We start from the raw sequence: 24,371 nt of genomic DNA, 5'->3' as shown, positions 1-24,371 counted from the left end.
AGCATGTGAATCCATGCCAGACCCCATGCTGGAGAAGGAACAAGTTACTTACCTGTAACTGTTGTTCTCCAGCATGGGTCTGGCTTGGATTCACATGCGAACCCTCCCACCTACCCCTCTGCGACTCTTCACTTGGTCATACTGCCACTTGGCGTGCTACCAAATGTGAGGATGGCTGCCAGAGGCGGGGCTTAGGGAGAGGGCAGTCATTGGCTGGGGGCAGTATGACCCAGAGATCAGTGATTAGTTACTACTAAGAAAGGCAGATCAGAAACGAAACTGATACTGATTTTTTCTTTACCGAGGATTCCCAGCCTGACTAGGAATATTCATGAGCATGTGAATCCATGCCAGACCCATGCTGGAGAACAACAGTTACGGGTAAGTAACTTGTTCCTTTCCCCATAAGAATGAGCAAAAAGACACATGGTAAAAAAAGCTGAAGGGTTTACTTGCCTCCAGCGGGCCAGGAGTCCAAACAAAGCAAAAAGAAAGGGTGTCCCATGGAACTCAATTGGGTTTGGGTGGGGTGACCGCAAAAAGAATACATCTTTCCCAATAGCCTCGTTCAGGGTAAGGTCACTGTGAGAGTTCAGTGTTTGAGCCACTGGGGCCTAGTTTGACAATTTGGGGTTAGTACCCCACGGTCAAAGGTTATATGAAGGCCAATAACCTTCTCCAATAGTAATCCATGCCTGTACTGTAGAGAAAATAGGTGCATGTTTTCTGTTATAGGAACACAACCGCAAGCTTTCAAAAAGTTTTGAAATTAGTCGACAATTGCAGGTTTCCCATTGGCAGAGTGAGTCTGTCTTTGGTGGTAACAATTCTGATAGTGGACAAGAAGATTCTTGCCTAGGAAAGACACCTTAGTTACAAGAAGTGATGCTTGCCAAACGCAAAGGTGACCTGATGCTGGGAGAACAGTGCAGCTCTCCGGTAAGCGAACGAGTCCAATCTAGTATTCCGGTGTTGCAGACCATGGCTCAGATGTGCGGGTCTGGTGAGTATGAGGTTCCTTGGAGTTGGTCTGATTTTCCTTCAGTTTGTGTCCTTTGTAACAGTAGGGCCCATAGCTCTACTGGTTAGCCAGGCCTTCGTCATCTGTTGCCCCCCTTTCTTTATATCCGGCCACGCAGGACAGGCAGCAAGGCTTCTTAATGCAGCTCCCTTGAGGCTTGTAACCAGACTGGTCCTCCTGGCTCGGGCTAGAACCACTAAAGGGTTAATACGTTTGCAATACACAGTTCCCATAAGCACTTCACTTTCAACTTGTGATTTTGGGCAGGTTGCTGCCGCAACCCTTCTACTTGATAAGCATCCAGTTTAGGTTTCTTCTCATTCCATCATGTCTTGTCCCAGTGATTGGCAAAGTTTAGTGGCAGATTCCGCTTTCTTGTAGGAATATTGAAATCTGAATGCAAACTCACAATAGGGTATCCATTCAAACCTTTGGCAGCCATCCAATCACTCAACATTTCCCAACTTCTTCCTTTGGGGTGGGGGGGGAGAGACGCACGCAAAAAGTAGGTATCTGGTCCGGAGTCCTGGCATCCTATTTTTATACTTAGCCATCCCATTTATGATAATTATTTAAAGTCTATTTCTCTAACTATTCATACATGGATGTAAGATAAATGGCTTTCACAGAAGTAAGTTTTTGGCCAACTATCGGGGTCCATTGGAAAACCTGTTTTTTTCTTAGTCTTGCTGCTCTACCTGTACCTATTCAGTCTTAAGTGAAGATTGAGTATAGTTTGCCTTTCATCTCCATATGGCTCAGTAGATGAATGTGGTGGTAAGTGTTCCAGCTATTGCTTGGTAGCTCTTTTGCCAAATCCAGCCTTATCCGGAAACGCACCATTTGTGCACTGGAGTAACTGGCTTGAAACAGCACTACACCAATACTATTCATGTAGGTGCCCAGAGTTAGGTAATACTCAATTAACTAATCAAAATTGTGCAACCAAGATATCCGCAACGGCACGCCTATTTCTGTAGTTTACATTGGCTCTCAGTGGCTTCAAGGATTACATTCATTGTCGCCACTCTAGTTTTTAAATGTCCTTGAGTGTCTGAGACCACAAATTAATTTCTTCAAAACAAGAAGAGAACGATGTTCAGCACCTGAAGGGCACCACTACTGAGATGTCATGTGTGATGTCACTGTGTGGATGCTCAGCGGGCCACTAGGCCCTCCACTAACCTCCCTGCACAAACATTCTCAAACTCTATGCTCAACCACTAACGCATACTAAACTGTTTGCGCGTGACAATTGAATGTTTATAGGAGATGAAAAGGGTGCCACGTGGGAATCGCAGGCACGTTGTGGCGCTACGCTAACTCTGCTAGGAGGGATCAAACAGAATGCCACACCTCTACAATCAACATACACATCACAGTCCTGACCAATGCATCCACGAGCATGGAAGGATTCCCTCTGGACACCCATACCTCTGCAAAAACAGACATGCATCCAAAGCTTCAGGTACTTTCTTCATGCAATAATGCAGCTGCAAAGCGGTCTTGCATTGTCTCTCCTTATACATTGACCTAACCCCTCTCTTTGAGATCCACCAGAGCACCTGGTGAACCATGCATTTGACAGTGGTGGGTGGTATAAATCCCAATAACCTAACGCAGCTTAATCTAGCTCGTGTTCCAAGATTCAAGCTTAATTCTGCCGAATGCAAAAGCTTTTCGGTTCAAGGAGCACATGTGGAATTATTGAAGTCTCAGATCTTTAAACTGAAGCTACTTTCTTAAATTCAGGAAATAACTTAAATCTTTTTCGAGAATATAATTATTTTAGACATGAAGAATAATCCTCATTCAGCCCCTTTCTGTTCTTCTGATGCACTTTTGTGCCCTTGTCTTTCAGTGCAGAAGAAATAAACATAAAAAATAACCTTTTGGAGTTTGGAACAATCAGGCTGGCTTTAAAGCTTACCTTCCCTTGGTCATGGACAAGAATGTTCGATTTTAACAGGTCATATGACCTAAATGCAATATCTGAACAAGGTGGGGTATAGTGGGATCAATTCTTTAAGGATGGGTAGATGTTGCTGAGCAACGAAAGGCACAAATATAGTATGAAACATGCGCTGAATTCAGTAATGGCACGTGCTAGAGATTGGCAAGAATTTCGACTGGTGAGTGCTTAGGGGAGATGCTCTTTTGCAGCGTTTCCTCCATTGCTATCAATGAAGCCCCATTTAACTTCTGGCAATTTTTTCGCTTTACTTTCCTTGCTTCACGTCTATTTTAGGGGTTGATCTGTGATCACTTCAGAAAAGAAATACCGAAGCTCAAAATGCTGAATTTGTTTTCTTCATTAAACCCATTCCGCTGCATATATATGTGGGGGTTGGCGAGGGGGGGAACCCCTGCAGCCCCCACCATACTCCCGCCCCCATTTCATTTATCATCCGAACCCAACCCCCCAGATAAATATGTGTGAAATGTGGCATTTAAATTTCAGCATTTTGGGCTTCAGTATTTTCGGGCATGTAGTAATAATGGCCCGATACCTTCTAGGGGCACTGGTTAGTCCTTAAGGCTACCAGTGCAGGCGAACCTTGACTCACTTTATACATTTCTTTGCTGTATTTAACCTGCTCACATCACGTTAAAGTGATGTGCTACAGGGGTACTTCGTCCTTTTCCCATTTTAATTTAGTAACCAGTTTAATTTCCCAATACGTCCAAGATCGGCTGGTGCCAGCAAATATTTTTCTACCATTTTGTTTACAGGTGTACTTTTGTATTTTACAGCATAATGCCTTTTTGAGTACCATATACTCAAAATGGCTGTGCCACGTCTCTTTGCCCTGTTGATGTGCCGCAATCTTGTCCTCCTGGCATGCTTCTTTACCTTTCATGTCAGTAAATGGCCTATATGAAATGCCCTTTCCCCTCAAGTCTTTGGAAGTGTTGCTGGACCATCCTATCTGCTCACTGGCTCCATCCATGGCAATTACTGTGCATCGGTTGCTGTTCCGAGTTCCCCCTTGGACCTCTGCATGTCTCCAGTTTGTGGCCCAAGAGCCCTTCTCCTGCAGCTGCTGCTCTTCAATTCGAAGGCGGGGACTTCTAGGATAAGGTTTTGTCATAGTTGTGTGTAGCCTCTCGCCTCCTGAGTGCAATGATCTGCCCGCTTCCTTCGTGTCATGGCATGCCTGAGTCGTCCATCATCAGGAACAGTCTAACTGGAGTTCGGAACCGGTGCTTAGCTGGACCCAATCCCAACTCTGAAAACTACCACTGTGACTTTTTGTCCCACTGCAACAAAACCAACAATTGCAGTAAATGGGCCCAGGGAATCTATGAGCCCTAGCAGCAGTTTCTAGGAGACCAGAGTAAGGGTGGTGGGTCTGCATGGCTGTTTCCAACCCGCCCTCCCTGCTATATGGTTATGCAGGTGTAAAGTCCTAACCATAACCCTCGCTTGCCTGGTTGTACTCGTGGAGTTCTGGCCAAGGATCCCTCCCGAGCTTTCCTTAGAATGGTGGGATTGGGAGAGGGCTCCTAATCTGTGGTGTTCTCATGGTTCCCTTTTTTCATACATCCATGTAAGATTTTGCTATCCTGTTGACTTTGCCAAAACCTGTTTCTTCACTGTTAAAGACTCCTGATGCCCCACAAAGGTTTCATCTTGGGACTCATAATGGCACTGGGCCAACTCACTTTGCAATGAAGGGTTTTTGAAGTGATAGCCTTCTTTTATAAGGCGGGAGTTTGTTTTTCCATTGCCTTTTCAATACTTTGAACTTCAACAGTTTCTGAACTGTTTTACTTGCTTTGCTGCACACCATTCCGTTCAATTTCTTAATTGAATCATCACCAACTGTCTAAAAAGTAATGTTGGTGTTCTCTAGTGAGAACACATGTGGTGTATGTGTAAAGTAGTAGGTTAGTAGTAATTCCTACCTGTTATTTTCATTGCATATTTTGTGTTCCGGCTTCTAAATAGTTCATAATAATTTTTGGGCTTTACCATCTTACATGCTCCGTGTGTCTCATTTTACCAATAGCCGGCCCCCCTGATTTCTGCAGCCTAAGCCTCACTGTTCTACCATGTACCTTGATTGATTGTGGGTAGCTCAACATCTTTTCCCTGTCATAGGGTGAGCTCTTAGAACCCTCCTAGGGCTGCTTCTGAAACTCCATCCTAATAGCTGGGAATAGCAGTCAAGGCTTTAATCTTATGATGGAGAGGGTGACAAGGCACACTTGAAATGCACATAAGTGCATGTAAGGCAAGATTGTATGTAGTAACCCAGTAGGAGACTACACCAGCCTTGTCCTCTTGGTAATAGGTAACACAACCTTTGGTATAGGCCTGTACTACACAGGTTGGTAGAGTGAATGAGCAGCCAGGCTTATCTCAAGAGGGGTCAATGTGAGCTGTAGAGGTGTAACATAGAGGTTCACAATGACAGGTATTCAAATAGCACTTATACTCAATGTTTCTTCTTAAAATAATTATGAATGTAACAGTCAGTTTTTTAAAATAAGCTTTCTTTAGAAAGGGAAATTGTCTACAATAAAATACACTTAAAAAATAAACCTTCAGTTACTTAGATAACCTTTTGGGATGTCACAAACACACACACTTTTTACACACTGAGGTGACTTCAATAGCTAGGACACTGTGGATTGATATATCACTTTGAACACTTAGAGGAGTAGTGCGCGCAAAAATATTATTGTCCGGAGGGTTCGGGCATGTGTTTTTAAGCATACGTTGATCGATCGTACAAACATTTCCTATGCACCTTGCAGTATTCATCTTTTTTACACATGCAAAATCGGGCAGCAGGGCGTGGCCATCTTGTGGTGATCTTATCCGTTGCGGCATCGCCCAAGGTGGACTGCCCTGGTGGCACTAAATCATATCCCCTGCCCCTGAGGCTGGCATCACCAAACCTAGTGACATTCTCTGCCTATCTCCATGACTTTACTGGGCAGTGCAGCCAAACGTGCCCAGTCATCACCTACGTGTTAACGTTCGTTGAGGCAGAACCCCGAATATCAACACACTATCTCCCAACACAGCGTGTCCCAATTTTGAATATAAAACTATACTTTTAAAGGAAATAGCAAAACTGTACAATTTGTAAAGTACTTTTTTATTTCACAATAAACACTCTGAGAACGTCCGCCGATTGCCATATTCAAGCAAATGGGTAATTTTTTTGTTCTCGGTCCACAAATGTTTATCGTGAGTCGCGCATTGATCCTTTTGGGTATAAGACGTGCATTGGACGCATCGTGAATCACAAGGCTTGGGCGTCAGCTTGGCGCTACGCCACCGTAAACGATGTCGGGTTGCTCCTTATTGCTAGTACCGCGTAAGGGCATATCAGCCCGTGGCGATCGTCCCGAAAAAGCGTCAAGGTGATCCAGCCATTCAAGTGTATCTGCAGCTGCCTGTTAAAAAAAACCTGTCAGTTGGTATCTGGAATCGATGACAATTGCAGAAAGGCAGGATGTAGCTGTTTGAAAAACATAACAGAAATGTGTCACAGTAGCTGATCTTTATTACAATTGATCATTTTACCCATTCATTTGGCCCCGTGTTAAAACTAATGATGAACGCAGACGTGAAACAATGGGAACACAGATAAAACAACGTGGAAAGTAGTCTACAATTTGCTTCGGAGGTTAGTGCTATGGAGTATGTTCAGCTCGAAATGGGATGCAGAAGCTGATGCTACAATTCGAAGAACACATAGACTGCATTTTTATGAAATATTGGCGTGGAATTTGGCGTTTGTGGTACCTGGGGGAACCCAGTGGTGGACTACATGCATCTTGATGCTTGACTGCCCATGTGCCTGGGACAAAGACAAGTACACACACAGGTTGTAGTTGCGTGTCATTGCAATATGCCACAAAGAACAACCCAGTACAATGTAAGCCAGCAATAACGGTCGGCTAATGATATGTTGACTCGTTGGTCTATAAAATCGTCAAACGTAAAACTTGCATAATAATCGCCATTTCCATTCTCTCGGCATAACGCAGAGACTCCGTTCAAATCAACTAATTTTCATTTTTAAATGAAATTACATGTTCCTTTTGTCCAATTTTGGAATGGTGAACCTTTTCATATTTGACTGTATTACACCCCTCCCTCCCTTCATTCATTCCTTCCGTTCTGAATCGTCCCTTTCTTTCACAACCGTATACTGTGTACGATGCGTGTGTTGAGTTCGCAAGCAAAAATTCAAAGCCACTGACCTCCGCTCAGAATGGGAGCCAATAGCCCTTCAAACCATAGTGGCATTATAAATATTTTTGAAAAACATATGAATTGTTTGCTTCCATCCACCAATGCTGCGCAAAATTTGTAGCGATTTACTTTGTTCCTCTGGAGAACTTTGCACTCTCCCAGCGTCTCCCACAGCCAGCCCACTCCACCAGCTCAGCCCATCTCCTGTTCACACGGCAAAACACGTACATTTTTTTCACAAGGAGCAAGTCTCGAGCCCTGCAAAAATGTGCTCTTACGAGAATGACCGAGCAATCCCTGCTGAACCCCCTCCTGCCAGCCGCGGTCCCCTGAACCCTTGACCGCAGTTCTCTTTGAACGCATCTGGTTTCCAGACCCTAAGCCTGCAGCACCTCAACCTCATGCCCCATATAGCTATTCTGTAGTGGTCATATATTCTGGTAACGCTGACACCTACCCCCCACTTCGTTTGAAATCGTAAGACTCTTAAGGGCTGCAAATCAAAGATCGGCCTCTGTGATAAGACATCCTATAGTGATGGTGCTCACTCCCCACACTGATCTACACACTTATACTAGACATGCATTAAACAATGATCATCACTATACCTTTTAAGTATATATTAGAGGTCTATAAATTGCACACGTGTGTTTGTACTATCCCACTTTGGGTCACTAGCGAGGTGAAGGGTGTGGCGGTCTTGTCCCTGAGGCAACCTGTGGGGGTAGGGATTGATATCCGACAGGTCTGGCACATCAGTTAGAAAGGGGGTGGAGTGACGCATGTTAGTTTAGGACAGAATATACTGTGACTGGGGTCTTGTTTTATTGGGAGGCACACTGAGGTGGTCACAAGGACGGGTCACACTTCTGGTACATGAAACAAATGGCTTTTGAGGGGCACAAAGTTTAGCAAGCAGTCATTTTCCAGCAGCGGGTGTGAGAGGTGCAGCAGAACATTTGTTGAGATGGATGAACCACTACAAGTCATGGTTTGGCCCCGACACACACAGGACAGTGATCTCGGGGGAAGAATTAAATTAATAGTCTTTGTTCGCAACATCTTGTCTCGGCGCATCCATGAGAAAGGGACTTGGGAGGCGCAGGAGTAACAAGGTGGGGGCTGTCGATGCTTGCTATGCGCGGCGTTGCTGAGGGGGAGGGGAAACTTCACAATGCCAGAATGCGGCCTAGTCCAAAGTTGGAGTCGAGGGTATACAAAATGGAGCCCAAGTGTGTCTAGCAATAGCCCCACCTCTGCTTAGATCAGGGCCTTCTTCCCCATGGCTGCAGAACCGCAAAGGAGGCATCCCGCACGAGTGCAAGAGTAGGGTGTCACTTTTGCTTATAATGTATGGGGAATTTAATCCCTGTTCCTCTACTAAAACCATTAAGGACCCCATCAATACCCTTGCTCCGGCCCTTGCCAATTTCTGCAACCTCTCCTTTGCCTCTGGATCTTTCCCCTCCCCTCTGAAGCACTCACTTGTGCATCCTCTCTTCAAGAAACCCACAGCTGATCATTCTTGTCTGACTATCGCCCACTTTCCATTACTCCCTTTTTGGGTAAGCTCCTGGAAAAGCTTGCCATCTCTCAGCTTGACCTTCATTCTGACTATATTGGCTCTCTCCATGACCACCAATCTGGCTTCAGGGCTGCCAGAAGCACGGCAACTGCTCTCCTGAAAATCCGTGAAGACCTGCTCTCCAACCTGCACTCTAACATTCCCTCTGTCCTCATCCTACTTGATCTCTCCTCTGCTTTTGACACGGTCAACCGTACCACCCTGCTCAATCGTCTCCGTGACAACCCGGGTATCACTGATCAGGCGCTGGCCTGGCTGACCTCTTTCCTCTCTGATCGACCCTCCCAGGTACAACTTTGGACCTTCCTATCTTCTATCGCCCTCTCTACCTGCGGTGGTACCCAGGGGGGTCTAACCTCTCGTCCTGGCTTTTCAACCAATACCTGGCAACTCTCGCCTACTGCATTTTAATTTTCTGCTCAAATTTCCAGTGCTATGCTGATGACGCCCAACTCATTTTCAGGCTTCCTTCAGCCACCTCCTCTCCTTCCATCATCTGACTGCCTAATCGCCATTCAAAATTGGTGTGCCGCCAATTATCTTTGTTTAAATGCCAACAAGACTGAGATCCTCCTCATTGGTACACCTTCCCCATCTTTTCCCCTCACACTCTGGCCGGCCTCCCTTGGACCTCTTTCTGCCCCTAACTGCGAGGCTAAGAACCTCGGGTCATATCTAACTCCACACTTTCCTTCTCTGCACACATCTGACGTCTCTAAAAAGTCAAACTTCTTTACTACACCTCCTTAAAGGTACCCTTCCCTTCCTTCCCTCAGGAGTTTACTGCCTCCAAGCTCTGATTCTCTCTAAGTTGCACTACTGTAACAGCCTCTTTCTAAATCTACCTGCCTCCACTCTTCGCCCTTTTACAGCTAAACCAGAACAGGACTGCAAGACTTGTCCTTGGCGTCAAGCCCTGGGATCGTATCTCTCCAGCTCTGAAATCCCATCATTGGCTCCCAGTGGATGCAAGGGTTAAATTTAAAACCCTGTGCATTGTCCACAAGGCTTTCTGGGGACTGGGTCCAAAATACCTTCAACTATCCCTCCGTAAATACCCGTCAGGTCCAGTCTTGAATCTTCTTGCAGGAGTGATTCAAGACTGATAATTTTCTCCTCCATTTCCCCTTGGGTTTGCCAGTTTGGTAATTTTATTTTTAGGACTATTGAGCAGGCACATCAAGGGGGTCTGGTGGGCCAGCATCACTCCTGCAAAAAGATTCAAGACTGGACCTGACAGAATGAAAGGCCGTTTAGAATTCTGCCCAATGTTACAAACTACCTCACAATTCTTCTCCTCCAATCACTGTTGCTGAACTGAACCTCCATCTTGGCTAGGGGTAATAGGCACCTTCTATATATTTATAATTAAGGAGACTTATATAAATATTGACATGTTTAAATCTGAACCAAAACCCAAACATCACTCAACCATTTTTTACATAAATGTGATGAAGGCTAAAAAATAAATGTTTCCTAAACTCTCCTTAATGAAAGTTTTCTAGTGTAATGTCTCTTTGACCATCTGTAAATGTGCCATGGGATCCTGACAATACCTCCCTTCTTGAGCCCTTTGCTCCTCTACCTCCCTCAGGGTCAGTTTTTCAAAGAAACAAGCTGGGGGTAGGTCTGTCTTCGGCTGGGGCCTCCCTGCCACCTTGAAACTTAAGGAGAACCATCTTCGATTCCGGAAGCTCCTTGAGACCTTCCTCTTTGCCTCTGCCCCTCTTTTCCCCTGCTGATATGGTTTTTCTCTTTGCACTGTGCACCTGGCCACCCTCTGTCCTTTGGGCCCAGGTACCTGCTCACCCTGCCACCCTCCTGCACTGCCTCTGAGCCACCCATTGCACTGGGGTCTGTATCTGTACCCATACAGTCCCTCACCCACTCCTCTTCTGCACTTATCAGATACACCCCATCTGACTAACCTAGCACTTTGCCACTTAACGGCTGCATTACCACTGTTTATCACCTTTATTTATTTGACTTATAATTTATTCTGCTCTCTACTATGCTCCACACTTTCCAATGTCTCCCTCCTTCCATGCACTTGCACGTTCTCAATGTCACTGGGCCTAGTAAGATCGTTGTTTTTGTTTCTCCCTTGTTCCCCTCCCTTCGCCTGTTCGCGCTCTGAAACACCTGTGTGCGAGCGCGATATAAATAAAATATCATATAACTGTTTGGTAAGGCAACTGCAGAACCCCAAAGTTGCTTTCATACTGTTATCCATCTGGCCCTCCCACGATCAGCGAAGGTCCCACAGTAGCCCGACGAAACTGGGAAGTGTGAAAGCGCAGCGTTACATTGTATGGCATTCGTAAAAATGGTACTTGTTGAGAATAAAATTGACAGAGGATAGATTTCAAAAAACAAATTGGATGCTTTATTTGGACACTATAAACATTGTTGAGTAAAAACACAGATGGTAATCATTTGTACCTGGAATTGAACTGTTCCACAAGCTCTGCTGGGCACGTTTGTAATGTTTTGTTGCAATGTACGTGTCCTTGGAACAAAATCGCGATTCCGTGAGTATGTATGTCCAAGACAGACATAAGATCTTTCACAAAATCGAATTCAATGTCCTCGTAGATTGGCTTGACCACCAATTGTTTGCTTCTTTTCATAAAGGCCATTGTGTAGCGAAGCATCCCAAAGTTTCCCACAGTCCTAGATTGTTCACGCCCTACATTCTCGTTACTAGCTAATACCGCTAGTAATGTCCTATAATGCATCCCGTCTATACCGAAATCCAATCTCTTGGGCCTGTACTTTAGGCACATATTGTGGAACACCTCCAAATCTCCTGTGTGCCAAAATTGTGAGTCTCTTCAGATCCCTTGATAGTTTTAAATAACGTGATCTTCTCAAGAGGTGTGTGGCGGTGAAGATGGAATCAACCACTTCTTCCGCTCCAGCGACAAAGGGCCATGTGCACATTAGTGGAAATGTTGGTTTTCTGTCCAAGAGTGTACATTGGAACAGTGGTGCATTAGTGACCGCAATTTTTCTAGTAGAATTTCCACAGACCCATCACAAGTTTTGGAGCTCCACCAAAGATGGTTGCTGAAAGACTTGGACCATTGTAAAATATGTTCAGAACCTTTGTGTTTTTTTATTTTGTTTTTTTTGCAGTTGAGTTTTTTGGAATGATTTGGCAACGTACCATGCATCAAATTGATGGCGAATATTTGGCAACAGCTCCCTCATTGTCTTGATTGAAACAGGTTTGTCCGTGGCTATGAGGTCGATTTCCATTCCCATCGATTGGAGATCTTCCAGGGGTTTTATAAAACCGGTTACGCCATTGCCACTGAGGATTTACATCCAGACAACTGCACGACCACCGAACTCGCAACTTTTTTAGTTTCCGTGTCCTGAAAGTGGTATGTGCAGTACTTTGTTGAAAATCCGGGGCTGTCACTGTCCATCGTCAGCTAGCCTGAACCGTTTTGTGGAGAATGTACTTTGAATAGACATTTGTTAAATTATCCGAGCTTCACTAATAGCAGGGAATAGATATTGACGTTGATATTTGTAGTACTGCGTTTTTATAAAGGAATTGGAGTCCCACAAATTGACAGAAACTGGACAATTTACCGAAAATGGAGCCACTGAAAAGTAAAGCAGCTACAGACAGATTTCCAGCTCGCAGTTTACCCAGCATCGGTTGAGCTGACATGAACATTTTGCATGTAGCATTTCAGAGGTGGCTTGTATTTTGGGGTTACTGCCTTGTGATATACACATTCACCAATGGCTTCCCGCATACTTGCTCTCTCACTGGATGCGCACATTTCAGCATCATTATACTCTCCATCAAGCAGCTGTCGAATACAATGTATTTGGGCTCCATTATTAGACGATCATCCTGCATGAATGTTGTTCCTGACTCAACTGTGGTTGACATATCAGCCTAACTGGACAAACTGTAGTCGAGATCTTTGGCTAGTTCCTCGGTCAATTGTGCTGATGCTTCAGTCTGCGTTATTTCAGCTTCTGTTGCTTGAACACGAATCGGAGAAACCATCAATGTCGATTGTTTTTTGGGTGGCCCTTTTTTGTCGGGTTTCGATTGAGTTATGTGGTCGGCGACTAATTCAAATGCGTCTTCATTATATTCAATTTCATCTTCATCTGGTGGAGCTCTCGCATTGTAGCAATGGTCCGACAACATTTTGCTGGCTTCGCTGGTCACATTCAATTCACTTTCTGGCCATTGGGCAAAATCATCTCGAGTCTGCTTATTGATTTGAACATGCTGTGCCTCAAATAATAGTTGCTCCATGGCGAAATCAGTTTGGCAAGCAGCATCTCTGATTTCTGTAGCTGTCTGTCATGCATAGTTTGTACACCTTCGGGCTTCTAGAAGACGGGTTGGAAAAACATGTTCAATGTGAATCCAACATACAGTATATGGCACTTTAGATTTTTTTTTAAAGCATGTTATGAAGGCACCAGCACAAAACACTGTTTGAAAATGAAATTGTTGGTTACCCTTGCTTTGTTTTCTGTGAAACCACCTTCACTGTAACGACTGCACCAGTAAGATGGCCTGCCAACTCGGATCCATGTGCCTCCTCTTCTATATCCCGATCTTGCATACATCCCTAGAAAAGAGTATTCATCAAAAATAAGTAACTCGTATTTCAAATAAAATTATTCCATTGCACACATGGCTTACACAGATACCCTCGTACACCGGGTATGTCACTTAGTCAAAATATACACTTCAAATTTCACCTGATTGATGGTTAGTTTAGTCGATCAAAGATGACTGTGCGAAAACCACTGATTGAAATGTTGCACTGAAGCAATTAGCAAAAGATGCTCGTTTATAATAATGTCACTGTCTAATGGTATCCGATCTAAGACCTACTTTCTTTCATTCAAGGGAACTCTGTACGCATGCCTCTGGTACCTGTACTAGCTCCGAAGGATGATGTAATTGTAGTAGAAGTACCAGCATCACCCTGTAACACAGTACTTGTTTTAGTATGGATGAATAAAATTAAAATTGACCCCACACACAATGTGATGGTACATATCAATAAAAACCCATAAATGAAACATTATGTAAACAAACGACAGGATACATAAATTTGATCATATTCTCTCAAATTCCATGCATAAAACATTTCCGGAAGTGAATAGCTAAATAAAACTACCTGATGCGCGCTCAAAGTTGTTGTTGACTCCAGGAAAGACATTGATGCCGAATCTTGCTCCTTCATATTCAGTGCATTGTCAGGGAGTTGTAAAGGGAAAATTGGATTTGATTTAGAAATGCTAACCTAAAAAATTGACATGTAAAGCAACCGATTACGAAAAGATTATGCTTATTTCTAAGGGCACTATAGCTAAGTTATCTGTGCCCATAAACCGTTTTCTATGATGCTCCTAAAACCAAGGACAGATGTTTAGCAAAATGGGGCTTAGTTATAAAGCAATACAATCTTGTAAATATGAAAAGTATTATAAGGGACATTTACACCTAAAACACCAATCCGTCCATGTAGTTACCTGTTAGGTACCCCAAGGCATACAGCTAAATCAGGAACCGTGACTCACCTGAGGCAGCGTGTGCATGAATAGTCAGAATTCCATTTGGAAGCAATTTAATAGACGTTCTGAGTCGATGCTTCTTTGTGTACTGTGATTGGTCGTGCATATTCGTGGCAAAGTGCAGGCTGCAGATGCGGAATCGATCACCCCTCGAGTCCCCCAGGACTTCATGGGCTCTATTTTCAAGCTCTTACGGCGTAAATCTGCAATATATGACCCATTCTCTTATTAGATCTATATTCCTCGGGAATACATGCATTGTAGTGCCTTTAGGTTTGTTATTAGTCTTAGAGCGGCAACCGTAAACCGTACATGCAGGCATTGTTGGAAATTCTGTAAAATAAATAAATAAATTAAAAAGTCTACATCATTAGGAAATTATTTTGCCTAAAAGCGTGAGAAAGATGGAATTATATCATACGTTTTTCTATGCAATCTGTTTTGGTCACTGAAGAAAAACCTGTGTAGCGTAGCTGGCTGTATTATAGGATAACTTTCATATACAATCCATTGATGTGACGCAAATCGTAACATGTTACGCATCCCTAGAATGTACTATCGTGCAACAAAAGGAAACCTGCTTATAGACACAGTCCGCGAAGGATGCAATTCGATCCCAATTGACCCTTGCTATATATCGATAACATAACAAATTAAACTCAAGTCAATGGCAATGAGATGAATGAACATTACTCTACTGTGAACGTTGTTTCGAAATAGATAAAAACTTAAAGATCAAGGAGATATGATTAAGTGACCTATACTTACCCTGACCAACAAACGGTTAGATTCAGCAAGCACGGTAGTTAATAGCAGGAGATCAGGGAGCTGTTCACAGGTAGCACGATGACGAGCTGACTCGTAGTGGTCACAGATGTTCTCATGATAAATATCAAGTGGTTTATAAAGAATTAGAAAAGTGTGTGTGTATGTGAATGAATGATGTTTATATGGCGTGGTCTTATGTGGATAGCAGGGGCGCGGTCTGCTTCAAGGGGCGCTTGTCTGGAGACACAGGGTCTGGCTAGGTCATGTGTACAATGGCCACTGCGTGTAAGATACCTTTGAAGTGTAAATGGCATGTGGCACCTTGGCCGTTCCAAACCCTGGCAGCCCCCTATGGCAGCGCACATCCACTGGTATGAACTGCCTTTGATAATGGAGGGGGGATGGATGGGTATGAGGCGTGCAGACCAGGCCCGGAACACTGCAAAATGGAGACACACTTGATTCACTGAAAAATTGAAACAACCATTAATGAAAAGTTCTGTTTGATTTTGTTGCTGATTTTGATGGCACAAATCTATTACACATTATAAACTTTGGGTTGCAGCACAGTGTGGGAAAATCCCCTGTACTGACCGCTGTCACTGGGGAAAGTTTCTCTAATGGCACCAACGACACAGGCTGGTATTACTCATCGAACGAACGCGGTGTCCAAGCCTTTCATGAAGCCACCATGTAAACGAACGATAAGCCACCAGCATGTACCAGCTGTGAAAGAGAAAGATACAAACTGTTTTTAAATGAACAAGATAAGTGTATTAAACCTTAGTTGACAATGACAAATCTTGTATCCAATGGCATTGTCGCCAGTACAAATGTTACTTAGACACTGTACAATATTGAACGACTATGCATTCCATTACATTTGGGACACAAATATTTCTTCATGGTTGTACATGAAATAAACTTAAGGAGACCACTATGATTTCCCCAAATTGCGAGTGATGTATAGAATTGCAAGACTACATTAGTTTGGCATTAATAGATCAAAGTTACGACAATATAGGAGACAACCATGAAATGTTAGTGGCCCAAGTGACATCACAACTAGAGTACACTTACTAGTTACTTGGCTTGCGAGGGTGAACTGTTGCTTGAAGTTCGTGCATAAGCACCATAATAATCCTCAACACGGCTCTGAAGTCATGCAGCTCGGTAATGCATTGCGACCGTGCCTCGCCTTCTGATATGTAGGACGAGAATCCAGAGTTTTCTCTGCAGCAGCAGTTCTCTTCCTTGGTTGGCATGGCCTTGCACCGATTGCAGGTACACCTGGTGGAAACGTCATCCATGCGACTAGGCTCAGGCTCTTGATCTGTTGAATCATCCTCCCAACTGTCGTCCGAAGCCACATAGTTTGCGCATCTTTCTCTTTCTAGTAATTCCGCCTTGGCATACTCCGGCTCGTACTGGTAGGGCTGTATTGTGGCCATTATGGGGCAAAATAAAAATTGATAGTAATGGTACCAGTATCTGTTCGCACGGGCTACAAGCAACGAAGGATGCTGACCAGAGCACAGAAAGGAGGCACAGAATACTTAAAAACAGTGAAAGGATTGGATAGCAAATCTGTTTGATGAGAAGCGGTCTGTTTATACTTATTGAGGAAAGAGGCGTCCTGCCATTTCCATGGAGACACGTCATTAGCTGAAGCGCAGAGAATGTTGACACAAGAAGTTCATTGGCATTATGAAATGGGTGGTAAGCGTCTCAGCCTCAGGGGGCGTGGGATATGATTTAGTGCCACCAGGGCAGTCCACCTTGGACTATGCAGCAACGGATAAGATTATCACAAGATGGCCGCGGCCTGCTGCCTGATTTCGCATGTGTAAAAAATTAAAAATAAAAAAATAAATAAATGAGGAAAACTACGGTAAGGTGCATAGGATAACGTATGCTTAAAAACACATGCCCGAACCCTCGGGACAATATATTTTTGAGCGCACTATTCCTTTAATGCAATACTGAGGTTGTGGAAAAAGGAATAGGTTAGGGTAGGGAAGGAAACAAAGTTTAACAAGTTTCTCCAAGCAGGTAAGCACTTTTCAATCCCCCAATGAAATATAGGTTAACCCTTTCCTAGATATGCAAGTATGTGTATGCCTTTTTGAGGGACAGATGAACACAGTCCGAGGGTAAGAAGAGTCTTCAGGGAGCCAGGACAGCCAATGTCAATTGAGCAAAGGCTAGGGTAGCTGAGGCACTTCTTGAAATAGCACAAAAGTCTTGAACAATGTTAAAAAGAGTTTTGTTGTAAAAAGAATTACTGTTGGGCCACAAGCTGGGAGGCTTGGGAAAAGCAAAGCTGCAAGACAACTCTGCAAAGGGCAGCAAATGCAAGTCTCCAGTGAGAGTAAGCAAGCTACACACAACAAGAGGCAAGTACCCCTATTTACACAGTACCTTGAGTCTGAAGACAGGGATCCAGCTGGCGTCTGTTCCTGTGCAGAGCCTGTTCCTGGACCTCAGTCGTAGGGGCCAGAGGGAGGACGTCTGGGAACTCCTGCACTACGGTTTGAAGGTCATCGACAGAAATGGACTTGCTCAAAATCAGCAGCACTTTGCGGTCTCAGCTACTCACAAATGGCACCACCACGGTTCTTGGACACCTTGCGGGCTCCCCCTGCTTCTGGGGTCGAGCACTCTGTTGACGTGGCTCAGTCTTGGGTCGTCCTGCTTTGAGGGAGTCCTTAGGATTTTCCTGCAGCTTGGGTCCAGCTTAAAGGCGATGCACTCGTTCCTGGTGTTCCTGTCCATTTCGGGCTTGTCTAGTCGATGTGAGATTTTGAGCTTTACCACTGCAGCAAGGCTTCACCGGTCAAACCAACGGTCCAGGAGGGTGCAGCAAGCTTCTCTTCCAGTTTCTTCTTTGGTTCCTTTGTCCAGTGGTTGACTCTGCCTTCCTTGCAAAAGTCCTTGCCTTGTATCCAAGTTTCTCCAATTAATTTGCCGCCTACCTGTCGCTCAATCAGCTGGGTGGCTGTTCTCCAAGGACAGCCAGCCAGCCAATCACCTTTTGGGTGTATTCCTGCAAGCAAGGACCCTAAGCACAGGGAGTTTCGGGAACCTCACTTCCTGCCCTGCCAGTCACGCTGGAACCAGAGGCGGGCTTCACCCATGAATCCCGCCAAAAACAAAACTAACTAAGGTACCAAACCTGGAGAAAATCCCAAGAAGGAGCTTACAAAGAAGAAAAGGTGAAAAAAGACCACCAGACTATTTTGACTAAATAGGCACCCATGGGTGCAATAATACAGCGGAGGATTCAACCTGTGATAAAAATGCACAATGGTAAGAAAATGTAACTACTACCACCAGCCATTAATTGTAGGGTAACATAAAAAATGTTACATGAGTAGGTAGAAAAAGGGGATACTAAGGAACAAACCCCCCTACCCCCCAGCACTCCACATATGATGGTGTGTGCTGTGTCTACAAAGATAAAAAGTTTAATAAAGTCAATTTCACTTTACTACTCTTGGAAACAGTTTATCCAAGAGAAGGTATTTAAACCTTAGCAGAAATCCAAAGAACTTCTCTGTGACACTGCACTGAGGATGCTGTATCACAATACAAAAAGATGATGCCTATGGAGTTTGTCACTCCCCAAAACCAAAAGAGAAACCGGGTTCAAATCAAAGAAAAATACATAAGAGAGCGAGAAAAAGGTCTCGCTCCAGGATAAAAATGAAGTCCTAAAGTCCAGCAAAAGAGCTGGGGTCTCTAATGCAGAAGGGAATTAGCACAGAAATGAGAAATCTCACTAACCGTGCACAATGCAACTTCTACAACGTATACTGCTAGAAATACTCTTAATCACATGTTCATAAAATGATCATCTACTTTACAACTAAGTACACTATCCTGGAACACAGCATTAAAACAATGAGCTGGCCCTTAAGTGCAACCAGTTTATGTCAATAAGGCTTATCCTGTAATTAAGACATTTCGGTACTTTGTGGAAGTTCATAGAAGTTTGAGAGTTTGTCGTAGAAACCAGTGGAACAAAGGCAATATGCAGCTCTCGGTTGTAAGTTAAAATTGTCATATGCTACTGGCTTTGTAGGGGCGTTGCTGCAGGGGCTATCTTTCTACTGATGTTGGTGAGGGACCACACCAGAAGAGATTTATGTGAAGAGTTGATGAAGAGGCCCTGTAAAGAATGCCTGTGTGGATTCTTCGATCCGTGGCAGCCAATTTTGCAACTGTGGTGATCAAGGGGATGGTGGAAAAGGTCTGTAGTCGGAGCCCTTATCTACTGTGGAATGAAACCAGTGACTGATTAGGTGTCACAAGACACTCAAGATTTAGAAAATGATCTTGTGTGTTGTAGTCAATGGGATGAGGGTGAAGAGGCGTGTTCTAACATTAAGTTTAATAGTTCTCATGGTTATGGGCAACGTGATCTGCAAGTAGAGCTTTTGGAAACAGGATGGAACCAATGATGCTAGCTAGGTAGTGGCCTCCCACTAGTTTACCCTTAGTCTGTAGACTAAGGAGCAACATCAAGCATAAACAAATCTGACCCTTTGGATTAAGTGGGCTAATGCTTCGATCTGGACCCTAAGCTGTTGGACCGGACCAGGAAGGTCCCCTAGGAGAAAAGACAACTGTGTAGTCTTGCCTCAGTTAATCAGTGAAGCAGTACCTTTCAACAGCAAAAACACTGTCAAATCTCCAGCAACTCAATGGTGCTTGCACTTCTGATCCTTGGCAGTTGTTTGCTTCCCTGGAGCCTCTTGCCATGTGCAGCAGTGGACCAGAAGTCCAACTTGTCTCCTGACCGGATCCTTAGAATTGCATTCTTCGTTTCACTGGAACAGTTGCAGGTACTAGACTGAAGAAAATACTATGGGTCATCTCTACATATATACCACTTGAGGCCGGGGGGTTACTCCACCTCTCCAGTCACATCTCATGCACCGTTTAAAGTTTGGGTGGTGATAACCAATCGGGGAAGGACTGCCTGACTCTAGTTTTGCGCACATCTGCTCTGGTGCACACAGTGCAGGCATCGAAATTCTATAAGCAGGAGGTAAAAATGCGCATCCAGTATTAACCAGCGACCAGGAGCTACCACCGGGAATCCCGGAGCTAGTACACAGCGTCTGCAAATCTGACCGGCAAATAAGATTAAAACCTTTAATGTTGGCCCTTATTTATGACCCCTTATGCTTTAAAGGTCATATAGATATCTCATAATGTTTATTTACAAATGTTCCCGAAATGCTCTGTTCAATTCACATAGGTATGCTTGTTCAGCATCAATTGGCCTGGGAAGCCAAAGGTAGCTCCTGGTACCTGTTGGTGTCAAGTTACTCGGGCTCTTCTAGGCTACAAACTGGAGCTAAATGGCTCCCAGCGCCCCTCAGTCTTGAACCCTGCGGTGCTATAGTTTGAACTAGTTTCCTTTCAGCCACAGCTGCCTTTAAGCTCATTTAGGCAGAAGGGCCTTTCCTGTTGTAAAATACATACAAGAAAGGCAACAAAGGCAATTGCCGAATTAGGACTTTAAAAACTCCAGCAGCCCTCTTTCCTGTTCAGGCTACAAATGGCTACCACTGCTGAAATATGGCATCACGGTCCAACTGGACTTTAAGTGAGGATCGCCTGCGCCAATAGTCACTTTATCCTCAATTGCAATGTTACCCTTTGCCTCCAAAGTAAATGAATGGCTGATGCAATGAAATGGAGGTAGGTAGGAGGTCTGCAAATGGGATTCCACAGAGGTGAGGTCAAACAAAGATCTCCAGATGGATGAGGGTACCTCAACAAACTTTTGGTGGAGGATGTAGAAAATCTCATTGAATGTTGGCATGGTGAAAGGCTATTTGACAGCTGTTTGTCATAAAGAGCAGTCCGAAGGAGGGATTTTACTTTACCTTCCAATGGTGCGGCAGTTTCTGAATGGACTGGTTGATTCTTTCGCCTCTAAATAGTTTGTCGTTCCTACATGTTTGGCTGTTACCTTTTTTTTAATGGAAGCTCCATTTGAGCACCTTCAATTGTATTCACTCTGGCTGCTTATTCTCAAGGTAGTCTTTTAATTTGCAGTAACTTCTCCACTTTTATTTCTAATGAGCCCATGCCCCACAGCACTTGTTTGCTGCCAAATTGATTTCAGACTTGCATTTGCAACAAGAGGTCGATGTATTGATCCTCTTTCCTTCCTTGTGCCCTTCCAAGATCTTTCATAAATTGCACCTTAGAAGAGCGCTTAGTTTCAATGTAGCTTAGGCTAAATAATTAAGAACAAAAGACCAGATGTTTATTGGTGCGTCTGTTCTCGGAAAAGGAAAAGCGTGCACTAAAACTGGTTCTGTGATGAAGTACCCCATTCATCCAGGAGTCAAGTCTCCATCACTTTGATGGGTGGGGGTTGCCGCCTCAACTTGTGAATTGTCAGGTGGCTACTTGGCAGTTTTCTATTCCTTCACCCAACACTATTGCCTGAGTTCCTTGGTGATTGTTTAAGCTAGATTTGGGTGGTCTTTATTGCAGAATTTGCTTCTGTATTTTGAACATTGTTGCCACTGTTTTGTAGATCTGTACAAGGCTTTAAAAATTGGAGTAAATCTGTACGAAGAACAACTTTGGTAATGTTCTGTCTTGTGGGTGCAGTCTATCTCCCATGTTCCACTCATCTAAATTGCTTGATATGTTATTGGGGTAGTTCTACCATTCCTGAATTTCTGTTAACGGGGGAAATCAAATCATGTGGCTTGTGAGGCTCTTTGTATATATGCACAATAAATACATTGCTTTTGGCAAGGATGGGTCTAACACACCAAACAATCCAAAACTCCATTAGTGGCTGTTTAAACAAATTTAAAAAAAACGAAAGAGAGAAAAAAGAAATCCCGACTATTCTGCCTGCATAGTATTTAAGAGGAAATCTAAGTGAGTAAAATCTTATTAATTAGAAATTCAACATAAGGAACTTTTTCTACAAATCTTTGACTACCAATTGCTTGATGGGCTGCAAAGAAAATAATGCTGTGAGCTAGTGAGGGTAAAACAGTTTTAAAGATAGACCACCCATGCTACCATTCAAGCGTTCTGGACATTTTTTAGTTTCTTAGATTGTCTATCTTGGCAGTTTGTGTTTGTATCCTCAGCTGCCTGATTTTTCAACTATTTCTTCCTTTCAGGTGAAATCCCAGAATGAACTGAGGAAGACCCCTGTGTCGGAGGTCAGGAAAACTGCCGTCACACCAACACCAGTTAGCACTTCCCAATTCATCCCCATTCATCACCCGGGAGCCTTTCCCCCTCTACCAAGCCGACCAGGTAGATGAGTAATGCAATGCATTCTTGTTAGTGCTTATGCTTTGTATTCTCGGCAACAACCTGCCATTTATCTGCAAAGATTGTCTGATTGCAGAATTGGGGTTCAAGTTGTTTTTGCTTTTTTGCTTACATGTTTCATTGATGCCGTGGTGAATTTTTTTTCTGTCATCCAAATGCAAAATGTGCACAAAAAAGTTATGTCCTTGCAAGCGTAGCTAGTCTACCATACTGCTGAATCGGACATGTTCCATTGTTGTCGCTGGCCTCTAAGATTTAGTTTAAAGGTTTTGTAAGGGTGCAGAAGTAAGTCTGAGGCACAAACGTGGCATCGTTTTCATTTAAAACTTGACTTTAACCAAGATTGTCTGGGAAAGCGACCTCTGTCCCTAAAGCTAAGGGGGTTTCCCTACCTCAAATCCCACTAGTGAAAATGTCAGGATGTCAAAATAAAGTCAGTGACTGTCATGTCCCAAATACCTACTTCTGACCTTAACACTAATAACCAAATTAAATTGCCAATGACAGTGCTTGCCAACAGAAAAGTTCTCCGTGTCTCTGGTGATCAAAACGACAAAAGAAATGTTCCACAATGTTTTAGCTTCAAGGGTTAGGGGCTTTCTCTTTTCCCCTGGATTCCTTCTGGTTCTACTTTTCCCTTTACCTCCTGGTGTTCCAGACCCTGTATCTTCTCGGATGGAACTCATTGTACTTGTATAATTTCACCTGGGTGTGAGTCCCGGACTCGCAGTTCCATTTTTATACCAACTTGGTGTACTCTCCTACCAAGCATAGGCTTCTGATCGGTCCCTTTTTGATCACAGGGTCCCAGACACTGTCTTTTGCTTTCATATGTGTGTGGCTACCAGACTTGCAATGCTCTTTTGCAATACCTTGGTTTGCTCCCCTGCTAAGCATGTTTCCTTCGAAGGGATTGTGTCCTCCGACGTATTCCTCATCTTAGATATCTCCTTCCAGCTCTGCTGGCCTCGGAAAAATTTTTCTCTAGAGGGCGCTGCGCGTCGACGTCCTCCGAGTCGGTGTCCCTCGACAGCCGCCATATCGACATCGACGTCATCCCGCCTATAAAGGCCGCGCGCAGCGTCCGTTGCTCAGTTCCATTTTTCCACGCTTACTCAGTGCCTCGGAATACCGTTGCTCAGTTCTTAGTCAGATTAATCCTATTTACCTCGAGTTATTCGATCCATACTCGATGGCTTCCTCGTCGGAACCGACAACTCCTCGATCCGGCTTCAAAAAATGTCGAGATTGTGGGAAAAAGATGTCGTTGACCGATCCTCACAGAATTTGTCTGTGGTGCTTGGGAGCTGAACACCATTGTTCGGAATGCGAGGACTGTTTGTCCATGACAGCTAAGGCCCTGAAGGAGCGTAGGGGGAAGCTGGAGAAAGGTAAGACTTTTAAAGCTTCTTCTTCGTCGACGAAGTCGAGACATTCGTCTCCTCGTCACCATTCGTGCTCCAGGTCTCGGAGTGGGTCTCATCACTCCTCGAGATCGAAGCACTCAAAGAGGAGACGTCGAAGATCCCCTTCTCCTTCTTCCTCTGTTTCGCCAAAAAGAATCCCTTGCCCCACGAAACATAGTTCCCGGGCTGAATGGTAGGAATTCCGAAAGAATATGATGAGCGTCTTCGAGAAAGCGGCCTCGACCCCCTCGAAGACTGCCGAGAGCGGTGCTCTGGTCGAAAGACCCGAAGGTCAAAAACGCTGCGAGTCGCAGTACCCGGCGAAAGAAACCTCTCGAACGCGTTTCGAACCCTCGAGCAGGACTATGACCTCCAAACCTTCCTCGAAGGTTCTGTCGACGCCGATGTCTTCGACGCCGTTGTCGAGGGGACCTTCGACACACGGGTCTGTCGACTCGACGCCGGCCTCGACACCGCCGT

The 24,371-nt window shown here is 44.3% G+C and overlaps 1 protein-coding gene across 6 annotated transcripts in view; it reads left to right on the top strand.

The window, feature by feature from the left end:
- SMG7 (SMG7 nonsense mediated mRNA decay factor) overlaps positions 1–24,371 on the top strand; it is a 1,316,737-nt gene that overhangs the window by 820,490 nt on the left and 471,876 nt on the right. For all 6 annotated transcript variants that reach the window (XM_069641403.1, XM_069641402.1, XM_069641401.1 and 3 more), the window contains exon 15: positions 22,329–22,467. In XM_069641403.1, the coding sequence (XP_069497504.1) occupies positions 22,329–22,467 (139 nt within the window). The remainder of the gene's footprint in view (positions 1–22,328; positions 22,468–24,371) is intronic.

This window comes from Ambystoma mexicanum, chromosome 1q, assembly GCF_040938575.1.
Source record: "Ambystoma mexicanum isolate Mex_15411 chromosome 1q, UKY_AmexF1_1, whole genome shotgun sequence".
Classification (NCBI taxonomy): domain Eukaryota; kingdom Metazoa; phylum Chordata; class Amphibia; order Caudata; family Ambystomatidae; genus Ambystoma; species Ambystoma mexicanum.
The sequence above is the reverse complement of the archived record's forward strand: the minus strand, read 5'-3'. Positions and strand labels throughout refer to the sequence as shown.